The sequence below is a fragment of the Gekko japonicus genome, unplaced genomic scaffold, assembly GCF_001447785.1.
Source record: "Gekko japonicus isolate JY-2015 unplaced genomic scaffold, Gekko_japonicus_V1.1 scaffold2339, whole genome shotgun sequence".
Lineage (NCBI taxonomy): Eukaryota > Metazoa > Chordata > Lepidosauria > Squamata > Gekkonidae > Gekko > Gekko japonicus.
Window position 1 is genome coordinate 61,751 of NW_015169855.1, and position 17,175 is coordinate 78,925.

The following is a 17,175-nucleotide window of genomic DNA, read 5'->3' on the forward strand; positions in this document are numbered from 1 at the left end:
ATTTTGATGAATATTTCTTGCCATAAGTTCACAAGTTTAAGATCTCTCAGCGCTAGAACCAGTTAAAGAAGTTATGCTTCATCCGGCAACGCCGGTACTATTGGCTGTTGGTTTTAATGCCAGGGTCGGCGAGCAAATGGGGACTTTTTTTGAAATGCCTTAAAACTCAGATAAAAGGTATCCCAATTATGAATTATAGAAGATCCAAAGATAGGAAAATTAGCTGTCCCGGTAGATAGTTTGCATCTTTGTTAGCAAAGAACAATCTAGTGATATTAAATGGATGTAATCAGTTTGATGAAAAAGGAGATTATACATGTATAAACCATAAAGGGGCAAGTGTAGTAGATGACTTTGTTTTTTCTCCTGATCTCCTTAAAAGAGTTGACACCTTGGAAGTCATGGACTACTTGGTTGGCGACCACTATCCAGGGCATTTATTACTACGTTTACATCTTTGTCGCTTTGTACCCTCTGCAATGAAAATAGCCCTAGCCCAGAAACGATGAAAGAGAAAGTGATACAAACTAGTCTTCTAGGACCCCAAACAATCAAGAGCATGGGAAATATGGAACTTCTTGCTGAATTAATTGACCTCTTCTGGCCTGTGCTGCTAACAGACGGAGTAAAGTCCAAGGGGCACAGTATACCGGGCAGAAATTATTGGTGTGATTCTAAGGCATTTAAAATAGCAATTAGGAGTCTTGCCAAGTATTTTGAAACCGAAAAGAGAATATTAAAAAATATTGAAAATTAAGAAGTTGAGGCTCAGAAGAACAAATGGGAATGTTTATTCTGGGCCGTGAAAACAAAAAATGATAAATTGTTCTGGACTTCAATAGCAAAAGGATTAAATACAAAGTTTCCTGTACCTTGCCACATTCCAGCAGCTGTTTGGGAAGTCTTTTTTACAAATAAATATTTTCACAAATAAAAATGGGGATATACCGGATCGCAGAGCAGAACAGCCACCAGACATGAAGGAGTGGCCCCCCAGTAGTGGCAAGTGAGATTAAGATCTTGATTAAGGAGCCACAGAGGGGAGAGGGCCCGGTCCTGACTTCATACCAACAGAACTGCTTAAAATCAACTCAGACTGGTGGGTGCAGATTCTGGCCTCAGTTTTTACTACTGCAAAGTCGGCCCGAAGTTTGGTCTAGTACAATAATTGTCCCGATTTATAAAAAGGGGGATCCAATGGACCCAACGAGTCACTGTCCAGTAAGTTTGCTGTCCACCCTTGGAAAACTTTATGCTGCGATCCCTTATGAAATGCTTACATCCTGGGCCAAAGGAAATAACATCCTCGGGAATGAGCAAGCTAGTTTTCGGAAAGGAGTAAGCACTATTGATCATTGTGATGCTCTTCAATATTTAGTAGACAAATATATGAGTTTTGGAGAAAGTATATTGAAAAAGAAGAAGAGAAGAGATTGGATTTATACCCCGCCCTTCACTAGGAGTCTCAGAGCGGTTTACAATCCCCTTTCCCTTACCCTCCCCACAACAGACACGCCGTGAGGTAGGTGGGGCTGAGAGAGCTTTTTCGAGGACTGCTTTTGAGGGGAAAGTTCTGAGAGAACTTGTGACTGACCCAAAGTCACACCATCAGCTGCATGTGGAGGAGTGGGGAATCAGTCCAGGTTCTCCCAGATTAGAGTCCGCTCTCTTAACCACTACACCAAATTGGTCATTGCCTTTATGGATCTTAAAATCAGCATTCAGTACAATCTCTATGGGAAAAATTGAAGAAGTATGGCATTGAATTTTGCCTCCTCACAAGACTGGAGGAGGGCCGATGTTATCCCAATTTTCAAAAAAAGGGGAGGAGGGAAGACCCAGGAAACTACAGGCCAGTCAGCCTGACCTCTGTCCCAGGGAAGAGACTGGAGCACATTTTAAAGGGATCAGTCTGCGAGCATCTAAAGGACAACTTGGTGATCCGGGGAAGTCGGCTTTATCACCAACACGTCCTGTCAGACCAACCTCATTTCCTTCTTTGATGGAGTGGCGAGCTTGCTGGATGGAGGGAATGCTGCTGATGTTGTTGACCTGGATTTCAGTAATGCTTTTGACAGGGTTCCCCATGACGTTCTGACGGGTAAACTGTGGACTGGATAGGGAACTGGTTGGAGATCTGCACTCAGAGAGTAGTTGTCAGTGGCATTTCATCTGCAGATTCATTTAGAAAGTGGAAGGAGGGTGTTACAACCAAGGCTTCCCTGTGTGATCTGACATGGTCATTGGAAGTGTGGTCCAGCCTTTCAGTGTCTTGGAACAAAATACTGTGTCCTGTTAGAGTTAGGCTATGTTCAACCACTGCTGATTTTTCAGGTTGGCCAAGTCTGCAGTGTCTTTCATGGTATATGGTATACGGACCGTTATTTACACAAAAACTCCAATCACTACCCTTGGCAAAAAAGAGGCATAATCAAAACAGTAAACCGTGCAAGACGGATATGTGAACCGCACTTTCTCAATGGCGAACTGAATAATCGAAACCATGCACTTCAAGCTAATGGCTACTCCAAGAATGAAATCAGAAGAGTGATTAAACCAAAGGTAAAACAAACAACTGAGGAAAAACAGTCTCCCACAGGAAAAGTGTTTTTTCCATATATCAAAGGAATCATTGACCAGATGGGAAAACTTATGAAAAAAACACAACCTACAAACAGTATTCAGACCCACCAGAAAAATACAACAGATGCTACAATCAGCAAAAGACAGAAGAGACCCCCTCACTTCTGCAGGAGTATACCGCATACCATGCAGTTGTGGACAAGTTTACATCGGGACCACACAGCGTAGCATTCGGACAAGAATAAAAGAACACAAAAGACACTGCAGACTTGGCCAACCTGAAAAATCAGCAGTGGCTGAACATAGCCTAACTCAAACAGGACACAGTATTTTGTTCCAAGACATTGAAAGGCTGGACAACACATCCAGTTACCAAGTCAGATTACACAGGGAAGCCATTGAAATTCATAAACATAAACACAATTTCAACAGGAAAGAAGAGAGTTTAAAAATAAATAGGGCATGGTTTCCTGTCCTGAAAAACACAAAAGGTTCTACGTCTGACAATAGCACTACAGATAAGATTAGAATTTCAGCAGCCAATCCACATACAAAAGAACCTCCTCAGGAAACAATCCATATACAAAAGACCCTCCTCAGGAAAGCTCCTCCATTAGCATGTTCACAGCCTGGCGAACTCCTACAAGATAATGACTCAGCCCTACCCCACCTTCCTGAGAAGATATAAATAACCTGCCTACCATTTTTCTTCTCACCTTGAAACATCTGAGGATGCCAGTCACAACTATTGGCGAAACGTCAGGTCCTACAATGCCAAGACCATGGCCATACAACCTGGAAAATCTACAACAGCTAATGAACTCCGGCCATGAAAGCCTTCGACAACTCATAGAGTATGCCCAGTATCCTACTTGGGTATTGTCCTTCCGATGCAACTGCTGAAGTATTATTATTGTCTGACAGTACCAAAACTCAGAAGTGCTTTTACTTTGTAAAGGATGAATGTCCTTCCTTCAGCGGTCTTGGAGGGCAGATATTAAGAAGTGCCATATTCAAATAGAAAATGGAGATGGTCATATGACAGGCTGAAACTATTGTACATGTGACCCTATGACAACTTAATGAGTTAAGGGCCAATTTGATTGTTCCTTTATTTAAAAATATGGAAATACCCAATGAGATATTTGATTTCTGTGGCAAAATTTATAGGGGCAGTAATTAAGTATCAGAAGAATAATACGAAGTAAGGTGTTACTTTATTTTATACTCTTTTCTCCTCAGGACTATTGCTGTGTGAGCAGTACTAGGTAGATAGATAGGTTAGATTCAACGTGGTGTGGTGGTGATGACAGGGTCGGACTAGGATATGGGGAACCCAGGTTCAAATCCCCCCACTGGTGCTGTCACACCCAATGCTCCCTCTAAGCTGTGGAGTCTTGTGAGCAAAAAATTCTACTTTGTGGGCTACTGGCATTAAAGTTGTGATTAGTTTGCTCAGGAGGAGCCCTCCTTCCTGAGCTAAGACAGAAATGTGTGAGCCAGAGGCTAAAAAACTGTGAGCTGGCTCACACTCACTCAGCTCGGAGGGAACACTGGTCTCAGTCTCACCTTCTTCGCGAGGCTGTGAGGACGATGTCAGCCACTTTGGGTCCGCACTGGGGAGAGAGGCAGGATATTGTGGCATAGACTTCAGTAAGCGGAATGGGGGCCCAGAAGGTCGGTTAATTATGACGTTTGCTGTTCTGATTGTGCAGGATTTAATAAAGGACTTGAAGTCAGAGCTCAGTGGAAACATGGAGGAGCTGATCCTTGCGTTGTTCATGCCGGGCACTTACTACGATGCCTGGAGCTTACGGTATGCAATGAAGGTATGGTTTTGCATTGAGCTAATCTAGATGTCAACTATCAGAAGGCCACAATAATCAGGAGTGGCTTTATTTATTTATTTATTTATTTATTTGTTTGTTTGTTCGATTTGATATACCGCCCTAACCCCCTTGGGGGTCTCTGGGCGGTTTACATAGAGGGAGTGCTAATCACATTGTATATCCTAACTTAGGCCACATTATTCTGGGGGGGTGGGACAGCCTACCGGCACCCTGGTAGAAGCTGATGTTGCTTTGAACTCTTGCCTGGATCAAAGCATCCAAATTGATCCGGGGACCCTGGCCATAAGAACGAAGCTCTTGGGAACAGCACTGGGGGGGGAGGGCGGGGGCCCTGTTTGTATTGTACCAGGGGATTCCCGCCTGTGAGGGCCAGCTCACCTCACGCTCCTGGGGGGGAGGGGCTTTGTGGTCACGGCACGTTGCAATCCTGCGCTAGCTGCATGGAGAAGCCATGGCGCTTGCGCAGGGTCTACTGTGAATGAATGAATTTTATTGTTACGGCACCCAGCCAGCAAAAGGGTCTACTGTGGTAGCTCTCTGGGGCTGGGACAGGAGACTTTTCCTGCCGGGTTTTGCACGGTTACCTTTTCAGCACCTGTTCCTTTCCTCTATCCGCAGGGTGCAGGCACCCAGGAGAGCGTGCTGATCGAGATTCTTTGCACCAGGACAAACCAGGAGATTCAAGAAATAGTCCGTTGTTACAAGAGTGAGTTTGGAAGAGACATTGAGCACGATATTCGGGCGGACACATCAGGACACTTTGAGCGGCTACTTGTATCCATGTGCCAGGTGAGAGGTTCTTCCGTCTCAACGGTTGGTGACCTGAACGGCCGGCCTGGTCTCAGAAGCTCAGCAGGGTTGGCTCTGCCGAGTCCTTGGAAGGGAGACCCCCCCCCTCAGGGAGTCCCGGGTGTGCGACACGGAGGCAGGCCCTGGCAAAACCGCCTCTGAGCGTCTCCTTCCTTGGAAACCCCATAGGGGTCGCCGTAACTCGGCTGCAACTTGGTGGCGCTTTCCAGTATTCATCATGGCAGCCTCCTTTCCGCTTGTGTCACAGTCAGATTCTTAAGACATTAATATTGAATAGGCAAGAATTTCGAGCTGAAATGAAGAGGTGACCTGCAGAGTAGTTGATGCCAGTTTGCAAACAGGGTGCCCGAGTGCCGTCAGACTTGAGGGGCAAGCAGCAAGGACTGTAATGCTTTTCTTTCCTGGGTCTCCACAGACGTTCCTTGCAGGAGTAGCAGTAATCCCTGTTTTATAGGTATCTGTCAGGTTACAGAGGCCACCCAAGAGCAAGGGGGCAGTTAACTCCCTGGAGCACAGCACAGCACAGAAAGCCTCTAGTGCAGAAATGATGGGGAAGGACCAGCAAGTTTGGGGAAGAAGGAAGGAAGGAAGGTCTCTGGAGTTTGGCCAAAATGGAGTTTGATTGGCTGCAGCGGAGTGGCCGAGAGCTGTACATCGGTAAATCCCTTGCTCAAATCTTGCTACTGACGAGACCTCACTTGGTGGCCTCGGGCAACTGTCCCCACCCCGGCAAGGGGAAGGAAAGCACTTGAGGATGTCCTAAATACTCTGTAAATGCTCCCCCGCATCTCCAAAGACAAGACGCTATTCTTTGTGAATATAGAAAGATAACTGAAAACAGAGAGTTGCCCATCCACAAAGACATGGCTGATGCAGGCCTATCCAGACTAAGATCCTGACACCCAGCAGTAAGATCTGCACAAATCCTGCAATCACAAAATTTCGATCTAGGGAATGAACGGTTACAAACATGGATGCGATCAGTTCCAGCCGATATCTAATAAGTGCCTGATAAGTGCCAATGAGAGGCCTGCAGGATTTGACTTGCCATGTGAAGTATGGAATGGCTAACAGAATATGAACAGGATTTGGCAGTTGTGCAGACCTGTTGTTTAAATTGGGCAAAATACCAGAGCCTAAATGCGATTGTGGTGCAGCCTGCCAAACTGTTTTCCGTCCGTCACAGGGAAGTGAGCAACATGCTTTCCAGGGAGATGTGACAGAGCTCTTTGTATTCTCCCCAGCTGCGATTGAGTGGACTGAAAATTTAGATATTAGTATTTAAGGAGAATTGCCCAATCTGTCTGCATTCTTAATCAATCAATTAATAACTAAGGCCTTCCCATGTGACAGTATCCTCCCCTTTGTGTCAGGTCGTCCTAATTGTCCAAACATTCTATTTACTTTCAAATATAGTTTTCCCGTCATTCATATTTGTTCTAGGTGATCATTAACAGAGTTCCCAAAAGTCCCCACTATCTTGTCCCCATTTATCCAGGTTACTGAGATCTTAAGCATGTGCCTTTATGTGAACTCAACTGATCAGACTCATCTAATTTCCCCGCAATTCAGCTATCTCTAGAAAAGCTCATCCTGGGAAGCCCCTATATCTCCATTCTATGTGTACAGTGAATATATATCCTGTGTCTAAGCTTAGCTTGTCATAAAACAACTAATGGACATCTTATAATTAGATGAGAATGAATGTTCAGTGCTAAATGAGATTGATTAATGATTAAATAAAAGTAAGTCTGCTCCACTATGCCAACTTACTCATTACACACCCCTCCCATCTCCCCTGTCAATAGACAGTCAACAGACAGAATATTTACTCTTGACCAAAAATTGTACTTTGACATTGCAATCCCTCAGTGGCCGAACGCAAACAGAGAAAAATCGATATCCACTGCAAATAGACAGAAATGAACCAAAGTCTGATTTGAGAGTTTTACATCTCATGTCCTGTTAGAATCAGGCCTGTGTTTAAGCGGCTCTGACAATGGGGTCTTTGAGGGGCTTCTGCAGATGTCTACAGGATGAATGGTTGTGTGAAAATGGATGCAATCAGTTGCACCTCATATCCATAACCAGATAAGTACCAACGAGAGGCCCTCAGGATTTGACTTGCCATGTAAAGTATGAAATATGGCTGAAAGAATACGAACAGGCTTTGGCAGTTGTGTTAAACCTGTTATTTAAATGGGGCAAAATACCAGGAGCCGAATGCGATTGTGGTGCAGCCTGCCAAACTATTTTCTGTCTGTCACAGGAATGTGAGCATCGTGCTTTCTAGGGAAATGTGACGGAGCTCTTTGAGATTGAGTGGACTGAAAATTTGGATATTGGTATTTAGGGAGTTGCCCAATTGGTCTACATACCTGTTGTATCAATTATTGTATTATTGTATGCTTCCTGTGTGTAACTGCCACACAATAAATAAATAAATACTGTTTACTGCTTGCTTAACATGTTATGCTTAATTGTCAGCTTGCACAGTAACTCTCAGATGAAATAAGTCCTTTTAATAAGGCTTTATTTTAGAGATCATAAAAGTTGCTCTCAGGTTGAAACTCTTTGCCAGAATTGAAGAATATTACAAAGTTGGAAATTACAAGAACTTTGGTCCAGCCCTCATTCATACGTCAGCATTACATAGTAATCAGGTGCAGTGATACAAGACAATTATAATGGTGAGAATGTTTATCATGACAGGCTTTCTCAAAGACCGTGAGAAGGTTGAAAAGCGAGAACTTCCACCGGCCTCTGGAGGAGGTTCACATTGATAAGTGTTTCATAGCGCAGCTCATCTACGATCACTCAGACATGTCTCAACCGAGCTCTGCAAGAATGGCAGAGGAGGGACCTTGCAGACAGACTGATAACAGGCCATCAGGTGTTATGTGCAACAGGGGAACAATAGGCATGAGAACGGAAATAGCGGAAGCATAGATGGTAACAGGCAAAGCCATGTACATCAGAAACCCGTGACTGCAATCACAGAGATCCAGTGCCTCAACTCCAAAGGCAAGGGTCCGAGTCTGACATTAATACTTAATACTTTCAGATCTGTGTGGTTCCAGTCCTGTCACTTTGCTGATTTGATGTTTCAGCATAATGGTTGCCTGGGACTTGCACCGTGATCCACCTCGAGTCTTAGTGAGAAAGACAGACGATCAGTAGTGTCAACAAAGAGGCCGAGACTGGGAGGAGCACGTAGCACGCCCCGTTGCTTGCTGTAGCTCCCCAGCCCCCAGTCCCTTGAGCGGCAGGACCCCGAGTCAGCCGGAGGGCAGCCTGCAGGTGGGTCTGTGCCCTGCGTGTTACCGAGGTGCTTGTTTTCCCTCACAGGGTAATCGGGATGAGAATCAAACAGTGGACTTCCAGAAGGCTCAACAAGATGCTCAGCGCCTCTACCAAGCCGGTGAAGGGAAACTAGGCACAGATGAGTCTTGCTTCAACATGATCCTGGCTACGAGAAGCTTCCCGCAGCTGAAAGCCACTGTTGAGGCCTACTCTCAGGTAGTCTGCCCCGCCGGGGGGTGGGGTGGGTTCTGACAGGGTTTCCTGTGGGAGGTGCAGGGGCATCGTGAGAAGAGCTGCCCTCTTTTAAGCCCTTGAAGGGCGTGACTCTTCTTGGGAAGGCCCCGCAGGTCAGTGACCGCTGGACAGAAATGGGGCTGGATTGGCCTCCTCCCAGACCTTCCATTCTTCTCTTTGCAGATTGCGAACCGTGACCTCCTGAGCACCATCGGCCGGGAGTTTTCTGGAAATGTCGAGCGTGGCTTGAAGGCAATTGGTAAGAGGCTGGTCTTGATTTAGACTCTCCAAAGAGGACCTTTTGGTGGCTGAGGCATCCCAGTAATTACTGGTTGGGCACTTGAGGTGGTCAGGAGCTCCTGAAGAAGACTTCCCCCAATGACAGTTTCAGTGTCTAAAGAAGTCGCAGTGCAGGGCTGCAGCTGAAGATGACTTTCCTGGGAGGAGGAGGAGGAGGAGGAGGAGGAGGAGGAGGAGGAGAAGGATGGAGTTATACCCAAGGGAGTCTCAGAGCAGCTCACAAACTCCTTTGCCTCCCCCTTCCCGCAACAGACAGACACCCTGTGAGGTCAGTGGGGCTAAGAGAGCTCTTGACAGAGACTTCTGTTTTTCAAGGACAGCTCTTGTCAGAACTACGGCTTGCCCAAGGTGCAAGCCAGGTGCAAGCGGAGGAGGAGTGGGGAATTGAACCCGGCTCTCCCAGTAACCACGACACCAGGCTGGCTCTCAGGGAGTAAGCGTCACAGAAGCCAGTGGAACTTACTTCTGATCTGACCTGCTTAGGATTGCCCTGATACTATGCAAAGCAGGAGATCAGAGGCAAATTGTCTTAATTTGCATGATTAACGTGCGTTTCAGGATGGAACGCTCTCTTTCAACTTGTTCTCCAAGCAGCAGCCCGGAAGTTGGGGTTCCCTTTAAGAAGGTCAGAGGCTGCATTATGAGAGCCTCCTCCCACTTGTGGGCTCCCTGAAAGCAGTCGCGGCAGAGGTAGCAGGAGTGAAGCTCCGTAACTGCCTTGAGGTGTTTCTATAGTAAGTGAGAAACGCAACAGTCCAGGAGGCAGGAAAACCACCACTTTCTCAGCGAGTTCAGTCTGTGTCTCCTCCTGTGTCCAGACACGGGTGTTCCCCAAGTTTAGACAGGCTGGCGGAGGAGAGGCCCCTCAGTGGCTCCTGGCCACGTGGAGTGAAGGGAGTCACGCTCGGAGGCAGCACCAGAGGAAGGCCTCAGACCTCTGCCCTCCAGGGCAGCAGCCGGTGGACCTCTGTGTGAGACAGGCGGTGGCGTTAGGTGGGTCACTGGTCTGATCCCACAGGGCTCTCTGGTTACGTTCTTATGAGGGAGGATGTTGCTGGAATTTTAGCATGCCTCAAAATGTTCTGCCCCTGAATGCTGCCTCTTGGTAGAGGCAGAAACTTGGGTTCTGTAGTATTAACCAGGCCACAGTGGAAGTATCTTCTAAACTGGAAGGATCCAGAGGAGGGGACCCAGCCCTCGTGTGTGCGTGTGCGTGTGCGCGCGTGTGTCCTTCTCTCTCTCTCTCTGCTCCCATCATAAATCCCACTGTGTGTAAAGGCTTACACAAAACTGTTAAACTGTACGATAATCATCAATAGAAGAAGAAGAGAAGAGATTGGATTTATACCCCGGCCCTTCACTTGGAGTCTCAGAGCGGCTTACAGACTCCTTTCCCTCCCCCTCCCCACAACAGGCACCCTGGGAGGTCGTTGGGGCTGAGAGAGCTCTGACAGGAATGGTTCTTTTTTCAAGGTCAGCTCTTATCAGAACTACGGCTTGCCCAAGGTCATCCAGCAGGTGCAAGTGGAGGAATCAAACCCGGTTCTCCCAGATTAGAGTCTGCACACTTAACCACTACACCAAACTGGCTCTCACTACACCAAACAAATACAGTATAAAGTATAACATATTAAACTACATATTACTTATTGTTTCCCATCACATGCCTTTACTTTAGGCAATATTTTGGGATGTGTCGTATACGTACTGGAATGCCAGAGGTTTGACTATTGAAGAACTGTGTCCCATGGAAGTACCATTAATGGTGCTGTCCGTGCGGTGAAAATCGGATGAACTTTTTTGCCAACTTGTGTCCCTTTTTGGAGCTTTTGGACTTCAGGAGGATTTTATGGCTTGTGCTAAAGGCTTCAGCTGAAACAAGGAACATCGGGAGCCTTTCCCCATAACTGAGATCAAGTTACATTATTGATGCCAAGATCGAGTTACATTACTGTTGATTAGTATTACAGTTTTGGAAGCCTTGCACGGCGGGCGCAGGCAGCCATATAATTTTCTACATCATTTTTTGACTCTTATACGTTGATATATTAACGTTACAATCTGTATGTGAGTGCTAATGAGCTGAAATATTGTGGAGCTTTGCATTTTGGATAATAGAGCTTATAAAATTGTTTCATGAAATATAGTTCGGTTTGATTAATATATTGTGGATAGTATGTATCCTAGATTCTAATACATAACACATATTTTAATACATTATGCTTTATTGATGATTATTGTACAATTTTGTGTAAGCCTTTATACACCGTGGGTTTCTTTTGTCCCATATTGTCCCAATTGTCCCATAATCCATCATAAATCCAACATCCTTCTGCAACCTCTGCTAATGCCCCAGAGCTGCTTACTCCCCACCCCCTTCCTGCACCTTTCCATTCATGAAGTAGAAGCCCCCCAGGATCAATGTTCCAGAATGTGTTTCCCTCGCCTCCCTCTGTCGATTGTTAACAGCATCTGCCTCCCTTGTGTGTGTGTGTGTGTGTGTTCTTAAGGCGGGGCATTCCAATGCTGCTGCAACCACGGGGGGGGGGGACGGGGGACAGAGAGAAGTGCCAGTCAAAATATCTAGACACCTAGAAGGTAAAAATAAAGCAGTCTGAAGTTAAAGGTGAATCCCAGTTCTGGAAATGATGCTGGGCTGTGAGGCGTGAAATGACTGTGTGTGTGTGTGTGTGATTCTTTGCAGTGCAGTGTGCCCTGAATCGCCCAGCCTTCTTTGCTGAAAGGCTTTACCATGCCATGAAAGGAGCTGGCACAGACGACTCGACCCTCGTGAGAATTATCGTCACGCGTAGTGAGGTAAGACTTTTTTTTTTAAGTACCATTGTTTGTGTCTCGGGGTGGAATGCAAGATGCGAGGTGCCTGACCCGGGCATCTTCTTTAAGCAGACAGCTTCCATGTTGGGGCACTTGCTTTTCAACACTTCTCTGTGCGATTACAGCTCAACAAAATGCAAGCAAAGAGAGTTACTTTGGGCTATACTTTTGAGAAATGATGGCTGGCTGGAAGTTTCCCTCCCCACCATTTATAATGTTATCAAGGGTCTTTTCGTAGAAAAAGAGCTGCAGGAACGCATTAGCATGTGGTATGCTAATGAGCTACTAGGCTGTTAGCATATGCCACGCCCCCTGACATCACCGGAAGTGATGTCAGAAGGGGAAGCAAAAAGGGAGAGGGGCATCTTCAAAAGCCTCCCCTCTCCTTCCCCAGCTGGCCTGCGGGGGGGGGGGGGCAAAGAGAGAAGGGGTTTAAAGTTTAAACCCCTTCTCACTAGAGTTGGGCCACAGAAGGAGGAAAGAGGGAAGGAAAGAGAGAGAGTAGAGAGAAGGAAAGAAGGAAGGAAAGAGGGAAAGAAAGAGAAGGAAAGAAGGAAGGAAAGGGGATAGAAAGAGAGAAGGAAAGAGGGAAAGAAAGAGAAGGAAAGAAGAGGGAAAGAGAGAGAAGAAGGAGGAAAAAAGAGAAGAGAAGAAGGCAGGAAAGAAAGAGAGAAGGGAAGAAGGAAGGAAGAGAAGAGAAAGAGAAAGAAAGGAAGACAAGAGAGGAAGGAAGGAAGAGAAGGGAAGGAGAGAAAGGAAAGGAGGGAAAGAAAAGGAAAGGAGGGAAAGATGGCAAGGAGATGGAGGGAGTCTAGAAAAGAGATGGCCAAGGGGAGACAAGATAAAGTTTGTAAAAGTACAGGGGGGGGGGGCTGTGAGATTTGCAGGGGGAGGGGGGACCCCATATCGCCCCCATCGCTGAGCTGGCGAGGCTCCAGGCCCCCTCACCCAACGCTGAGCCTAGCAGCAGGCATCCACCCTCACTGCCCCCTGGGCCAGCCGTGGCTGCTGGCGCCACTGCTGGCGTCCACCGGCCACACAGACAATGAAGTGCATTGTCTGTGCATGTGCAGACACACAATTGTATTGGGGTGGGTGTTAAACCCCCCCCCCCATGTGTTTAATTTAAGAAATCTCTTTAGCCTGCACGTGGCCCTGATCCACAGATTTAGCTATCTGGATGGGGGCCGTGAGTGGCTAAGATGCACCGGTGGAGAGACTGGACTCCCTGTCCCAAAATACTAGAGTTCTGGGGCATCCAGTGATGTTTATGGGCGGTAGAATCGGGGCAGACACTCGGAAATACTTCTGGACTCAACAGGTGATTCAACCGTGGAACTCACTGCCATGAATGTAGCTGGCTTTAAAAGTGGGTTGGATGGATTCGTTGAAGAGAGTTCCATCAGTGGCTCCTAGTCATAGTGGCAGAAAGGAACCTCCGTGTTTGTATGCAGAAAGCCTCTGAAGGCCAGTGCTTGGAGGTGGCATCAGGGAAAGGCCTCGGCCTCCAGGGCAACCGCTTGGCCGCTGGACTAGCAGGACCCTCCCTGGTCTGACCCAGCAGGGCTCTTCTGAGGCTCTTGGCCACCTAAGCCAGGCCAGGCCAGTGGAGTGAAACCCTCCTTCCTCTTTCAGTCCCTGTCTCTTTCCAATGTCCATACTGCAGCTTCCTGCATCCTTGAGGATTTCCAGCTAGAGAGCAAGTCAGGCAAGGGGCGCAGCAGCCAGGGCCACAGAAACGTGGGAATCTGTTTATAGCAATGAGAAATTGTGTTTGGGCCCAGCAATGCTGTTTGGCGGCACACAGTGTTTTATTCTGGGTAAGGAGCTTGCCAAGCTCAAGTCGTCCCTAACCTTCTTGTGACTAAGGAAGGCTTTTTAAAAATTCCTACCAGCAGAACCAGCCCCAGAGGATAGTTGCTGGTTCACCAAACACTTAACCCTAAAGTTGAAGCTGAGGAATAAATAACAGGAGGGCTTTTTGTAAGTTTTTTAAAAAAATCATTATTCACAGGTTGCTATAGCATTATGATAAATTCTGCCAGAGTGTACTAGTTCCAGCTTTCATTTTTTTAAACATGTGAACAAACCTATAGCTCTTTTCCTTATGGGGTTATAAGGTGTGCAGACTACACATTTTCCCTTATATGTCCGCACTCAAAAGCATGCAAGAAGGAACTAGTACATTATTGCAATAGATTAAATTATTATGTTATAGCAGTCTAGGTATTACTGATTTTTTTAAAAACACCCCAAAATGCCCTCTTTGTCAGGTTCCACAGCAAGTAACTCTTCACACACGTTTCCTAAGAAGCGTTATGCTTTATTAGTGCACAAGACTGGTACCATGGTCCACAGGATTATTGTGAGGAATAACTAGAGGGCGGGACCATCCCAATACATATAGCTGGGCAAGGCAACTAGCTAAGCAAATGAACTTCGAGCGTGCACGCGGGGGGAAGACTCCCGGCGGGAGATTACATAATGAGCGGGAGAGTCGCGGGATATCCTGAGAGCAGAAAGATTCACACCAAATGTGGACCCCGAGCCCTCCCCTACCTGACAAGGCCAGACTGATAACCGCGTCTAGTTCCCACGGTCTCCCTGCATGTTTACGGCAAGCTGCTGAGCTGCAAGCAAGGCGGGAAGCGGGAAGGGCAGAATACACATAAACGGCAGCTAGCTGACATCCTTGGAGTTCGGGGGTGATGGCAGCAGGCAGGGGGAGCTGAAGCAAGACAAGTGCTGCTGGGGAAACTTCCCTGTGGATGCCTCTGAGTCCACAGCAACAGTGAGAGCTACGGGGAGAATAATCCCTGTGTGGAGTCCAGAGGAGGGAACCCAGCCCTCGTGTGTGCGTGTGTGTGTGTGTGTGTGTGTGTGTGTGCCCTTCTCTCTCTCTCTCTCTGCCCACTTCGGCACTGGCATCTTTGTCACTCTTTTGTCCCTGTTGCTTTGGGTCCCCCCTCCCCAGTCCACATGTGTTTTGCTCCTTCTGGGACTATTAGAGAGAGCAAAACACTTTGAGGGGGGAAACCCTGAAGCAACAGGGACAAACGAGTGACAAAAATGCCAGTGCGGAAGTGCCCCCCCTCTCCCTCCCTCCTATGTAGAACTAGCCTTTTGTTCTGCTAATACCCGTGCATCTGTTTGCGTGGGTCTGGGATGCAGCTTAGCCAGAAGTTCACGGTCATCAGTCCCTGGTTCCCACAGAAGCTTCCCCTCCTGCAGCCTTGATAGACCTTTGCTCTTCCTTTTGGCACAGATTGATCTCGTCCAAATCAAGCAGCTGTTCACCCAGATGTACCAGAAGACTTTGGGCACCATGATATCCAGCGACACCACTGGGGACTACAGGCGCTTACTCCTGGCGATTGTGGGTCAGTAGGAAGCCCTGGCCCACTCGCAGAGGAACCAGAACGAGGCCTGCTTGGGCCACAAGCTGGCCGTCCTTCCGTGTGTATGTGCGTATTTCCTGCATCACAGACAATGTAAACCAGTACCTGCTTCTAATGGGTGACTCGAGCGGCCCCTGTTTTGCACATATAAATTGCCTTAATTTAACATGCCATGTTTGTAACTTGTCAAGTGTGAGGTTTTTTTGGTTATACACAGAAGAACACAATATAAGCCATATGTAGAAATAGATGTAGAGAGAATGTGTGTGCCGGAGAAGAGCCTTCCTGTGCAGGAAGGGGGGTGCAGGTGGAAAGTCCCCTTTGTCCCCCCTCTTACATAAGCGCCAACTGCTCCTAGGGTCAGATCATGGAATCACAGAGTTGGAGGGGACTGTCAGCCCCCCAGTCGGCTCACTCTCAACACACGCCTATTGAAGGAGCCAGTTTGGTGTAGTCTTTAAGTGCACAGAGGACTCTAGTCTGGGAGAACTGGGTTTGATTCCCCACTCCTCCTCCACTTGCACCTGGCTGGATGACCTTGGGCAAGCCGTAGCTCTGATAAGAGCTGTCCTTGAAAAAGAGCCGTTTCTGTCAAGAGCTCTCTCAGCCCTGCCTACCTCACAGGGTGTCTGTTGTGGGGAGGGAGAGGGAAAGGAGTTTCTAAGCCGCTCTGAGACACCTTTGGGTAGTGAAGGGCAAGGGGTATAAATCCAATTTCTAATCTGGGAGAACCGGGTTTGATTCCCCACTCCTCCGCTTGCACCTGGCTGGATGACCTTGGGCAAGCCGTAGCTCTGGTAAGAGCTGTTCTTGAAAAAGAGCCGTTTCTGTCAAGAGCTCTCTCAGCCCCACCTGCCGCACAGGGTGTCTGTTGTGGGGAGGGGAAGGGAAAGGAGTTTGTCAGCCGCTCTGAGACACCTTTGGGTAGTGAAGGGCAAGGGGAATAAATCCAATCTCCTCCTCCTCCTCCTCCTCCTCTTCCTCTTCTTCCTCTTCTTCCTCCTCTTCTTCTCTTCTTCTTCTTCTTCTTCTTCTTCTTCTTCTTCTTCTTCTTCTTCTTCTTCTTCTTTCTGACACAGCATGTAGGGAAGAAGTTTCACTGTCTAATCCTTCACATAAGTAGAATGGTGAGCTAAAATCTGGGTGGTTTTTTGTTTTGTTTTTTGTACATTCGTTGAAAATAATGTTCTAGGGAAAATATTCCAGGGAATCCAGAGGTCCCTCAGGAATGTGCTCTTGAGTGTTTCCTTTGGCATATGAAGGTGCCTTCCAAAGAGTCAGCGCAGCGGTCAGTCTAGCCTAGGAGTTAGATTCAGGTGGGTTGCCATGCTGGTCTGAGACAACAGAACAAGGTTTGAGTTGTTATACCCAGAATTAAACTTCGTTAATTATTTGTTATACCAGAATTAAGCTTTGTTGGTCTTAAAGATGCCCCTTCTTGGAGGGGCATCCCCCCTGCTCCAGCCGAGAGCTTTTGCGCTGGAGCTGGCGGGGTCTCAACCTCTCCTCTTCCTTGGTTGGAGGATGAATCCGGCTTCTTCTTCCCTGCCTACAGGGCACAGGGACAGTCAAGGGCAACACAGAGGCCCTGTCAGCTTTCCTAGTGCGGAAATATGTGCCTTAGTGTGCCACGGAATCTCTTGCAAAATTGGTGTAGAACAGAGTTTCCTGGGGCTAGAAACTGGGGGGGGGGGCAATCAGTTAAATGGAGGATATGCAGCAGCATTGGGAAAGATTCTAAACTGAGCTGGATCCCAAAAATTAAGAAGTCAACGTTGCATGTAGAAAGGGCATTCTTTACAAACTGACCCTCCATCCTGCAAACTATCTTCCTATGCCTAGAGTAGCAACTTCGGACTTTG

General features: G+C 47.3%; 1 protein-coding gene across 6 annotated transcripts in view; it reads left to right on the top strand.

Annotated features, from left to right (window-relative positions):
- ANXA7 (annexin A7) overlaps positions 1-15,812 on the top strand; it is a 50,458-nt gene extending 34,646 nt beyond the window's left edge. For all 6 annotated transcript variants that reach the window (XM_015417380.1, XM_015417377.1, XM_015417379.1 and 3 more), the window contains 6 exons: positions 4,299-4,412; positions 5,052-5,222; positions 8,592-8,762; positions 8,964-9,039; positions 11,785-11,897; positions 15,181-15,812. In XM_015417380.1, the coding sequence (XP_015272866.1) occupies positions 4,299-4,412; positions 5,052-5,222; positions 8,592-8,762; positions 8,964-9,039; positions 11,785-11,897; positions 15,181-15,303 (768 nt within the window). In that variant the 3' untranslated portion in view covers positions 15,304-15,812. The remainder of the gene's footprint in view (positions 1-4,298; positions 4,413-5,051; positions 5,223-8,591; positions 8,763-8,963; positions 9,040-11,784; positions 11,898-15,180) is intronic.
- The last annotated feature ends 1,363 nt before the right edge of the window (positions 15,813-17,175 follow it).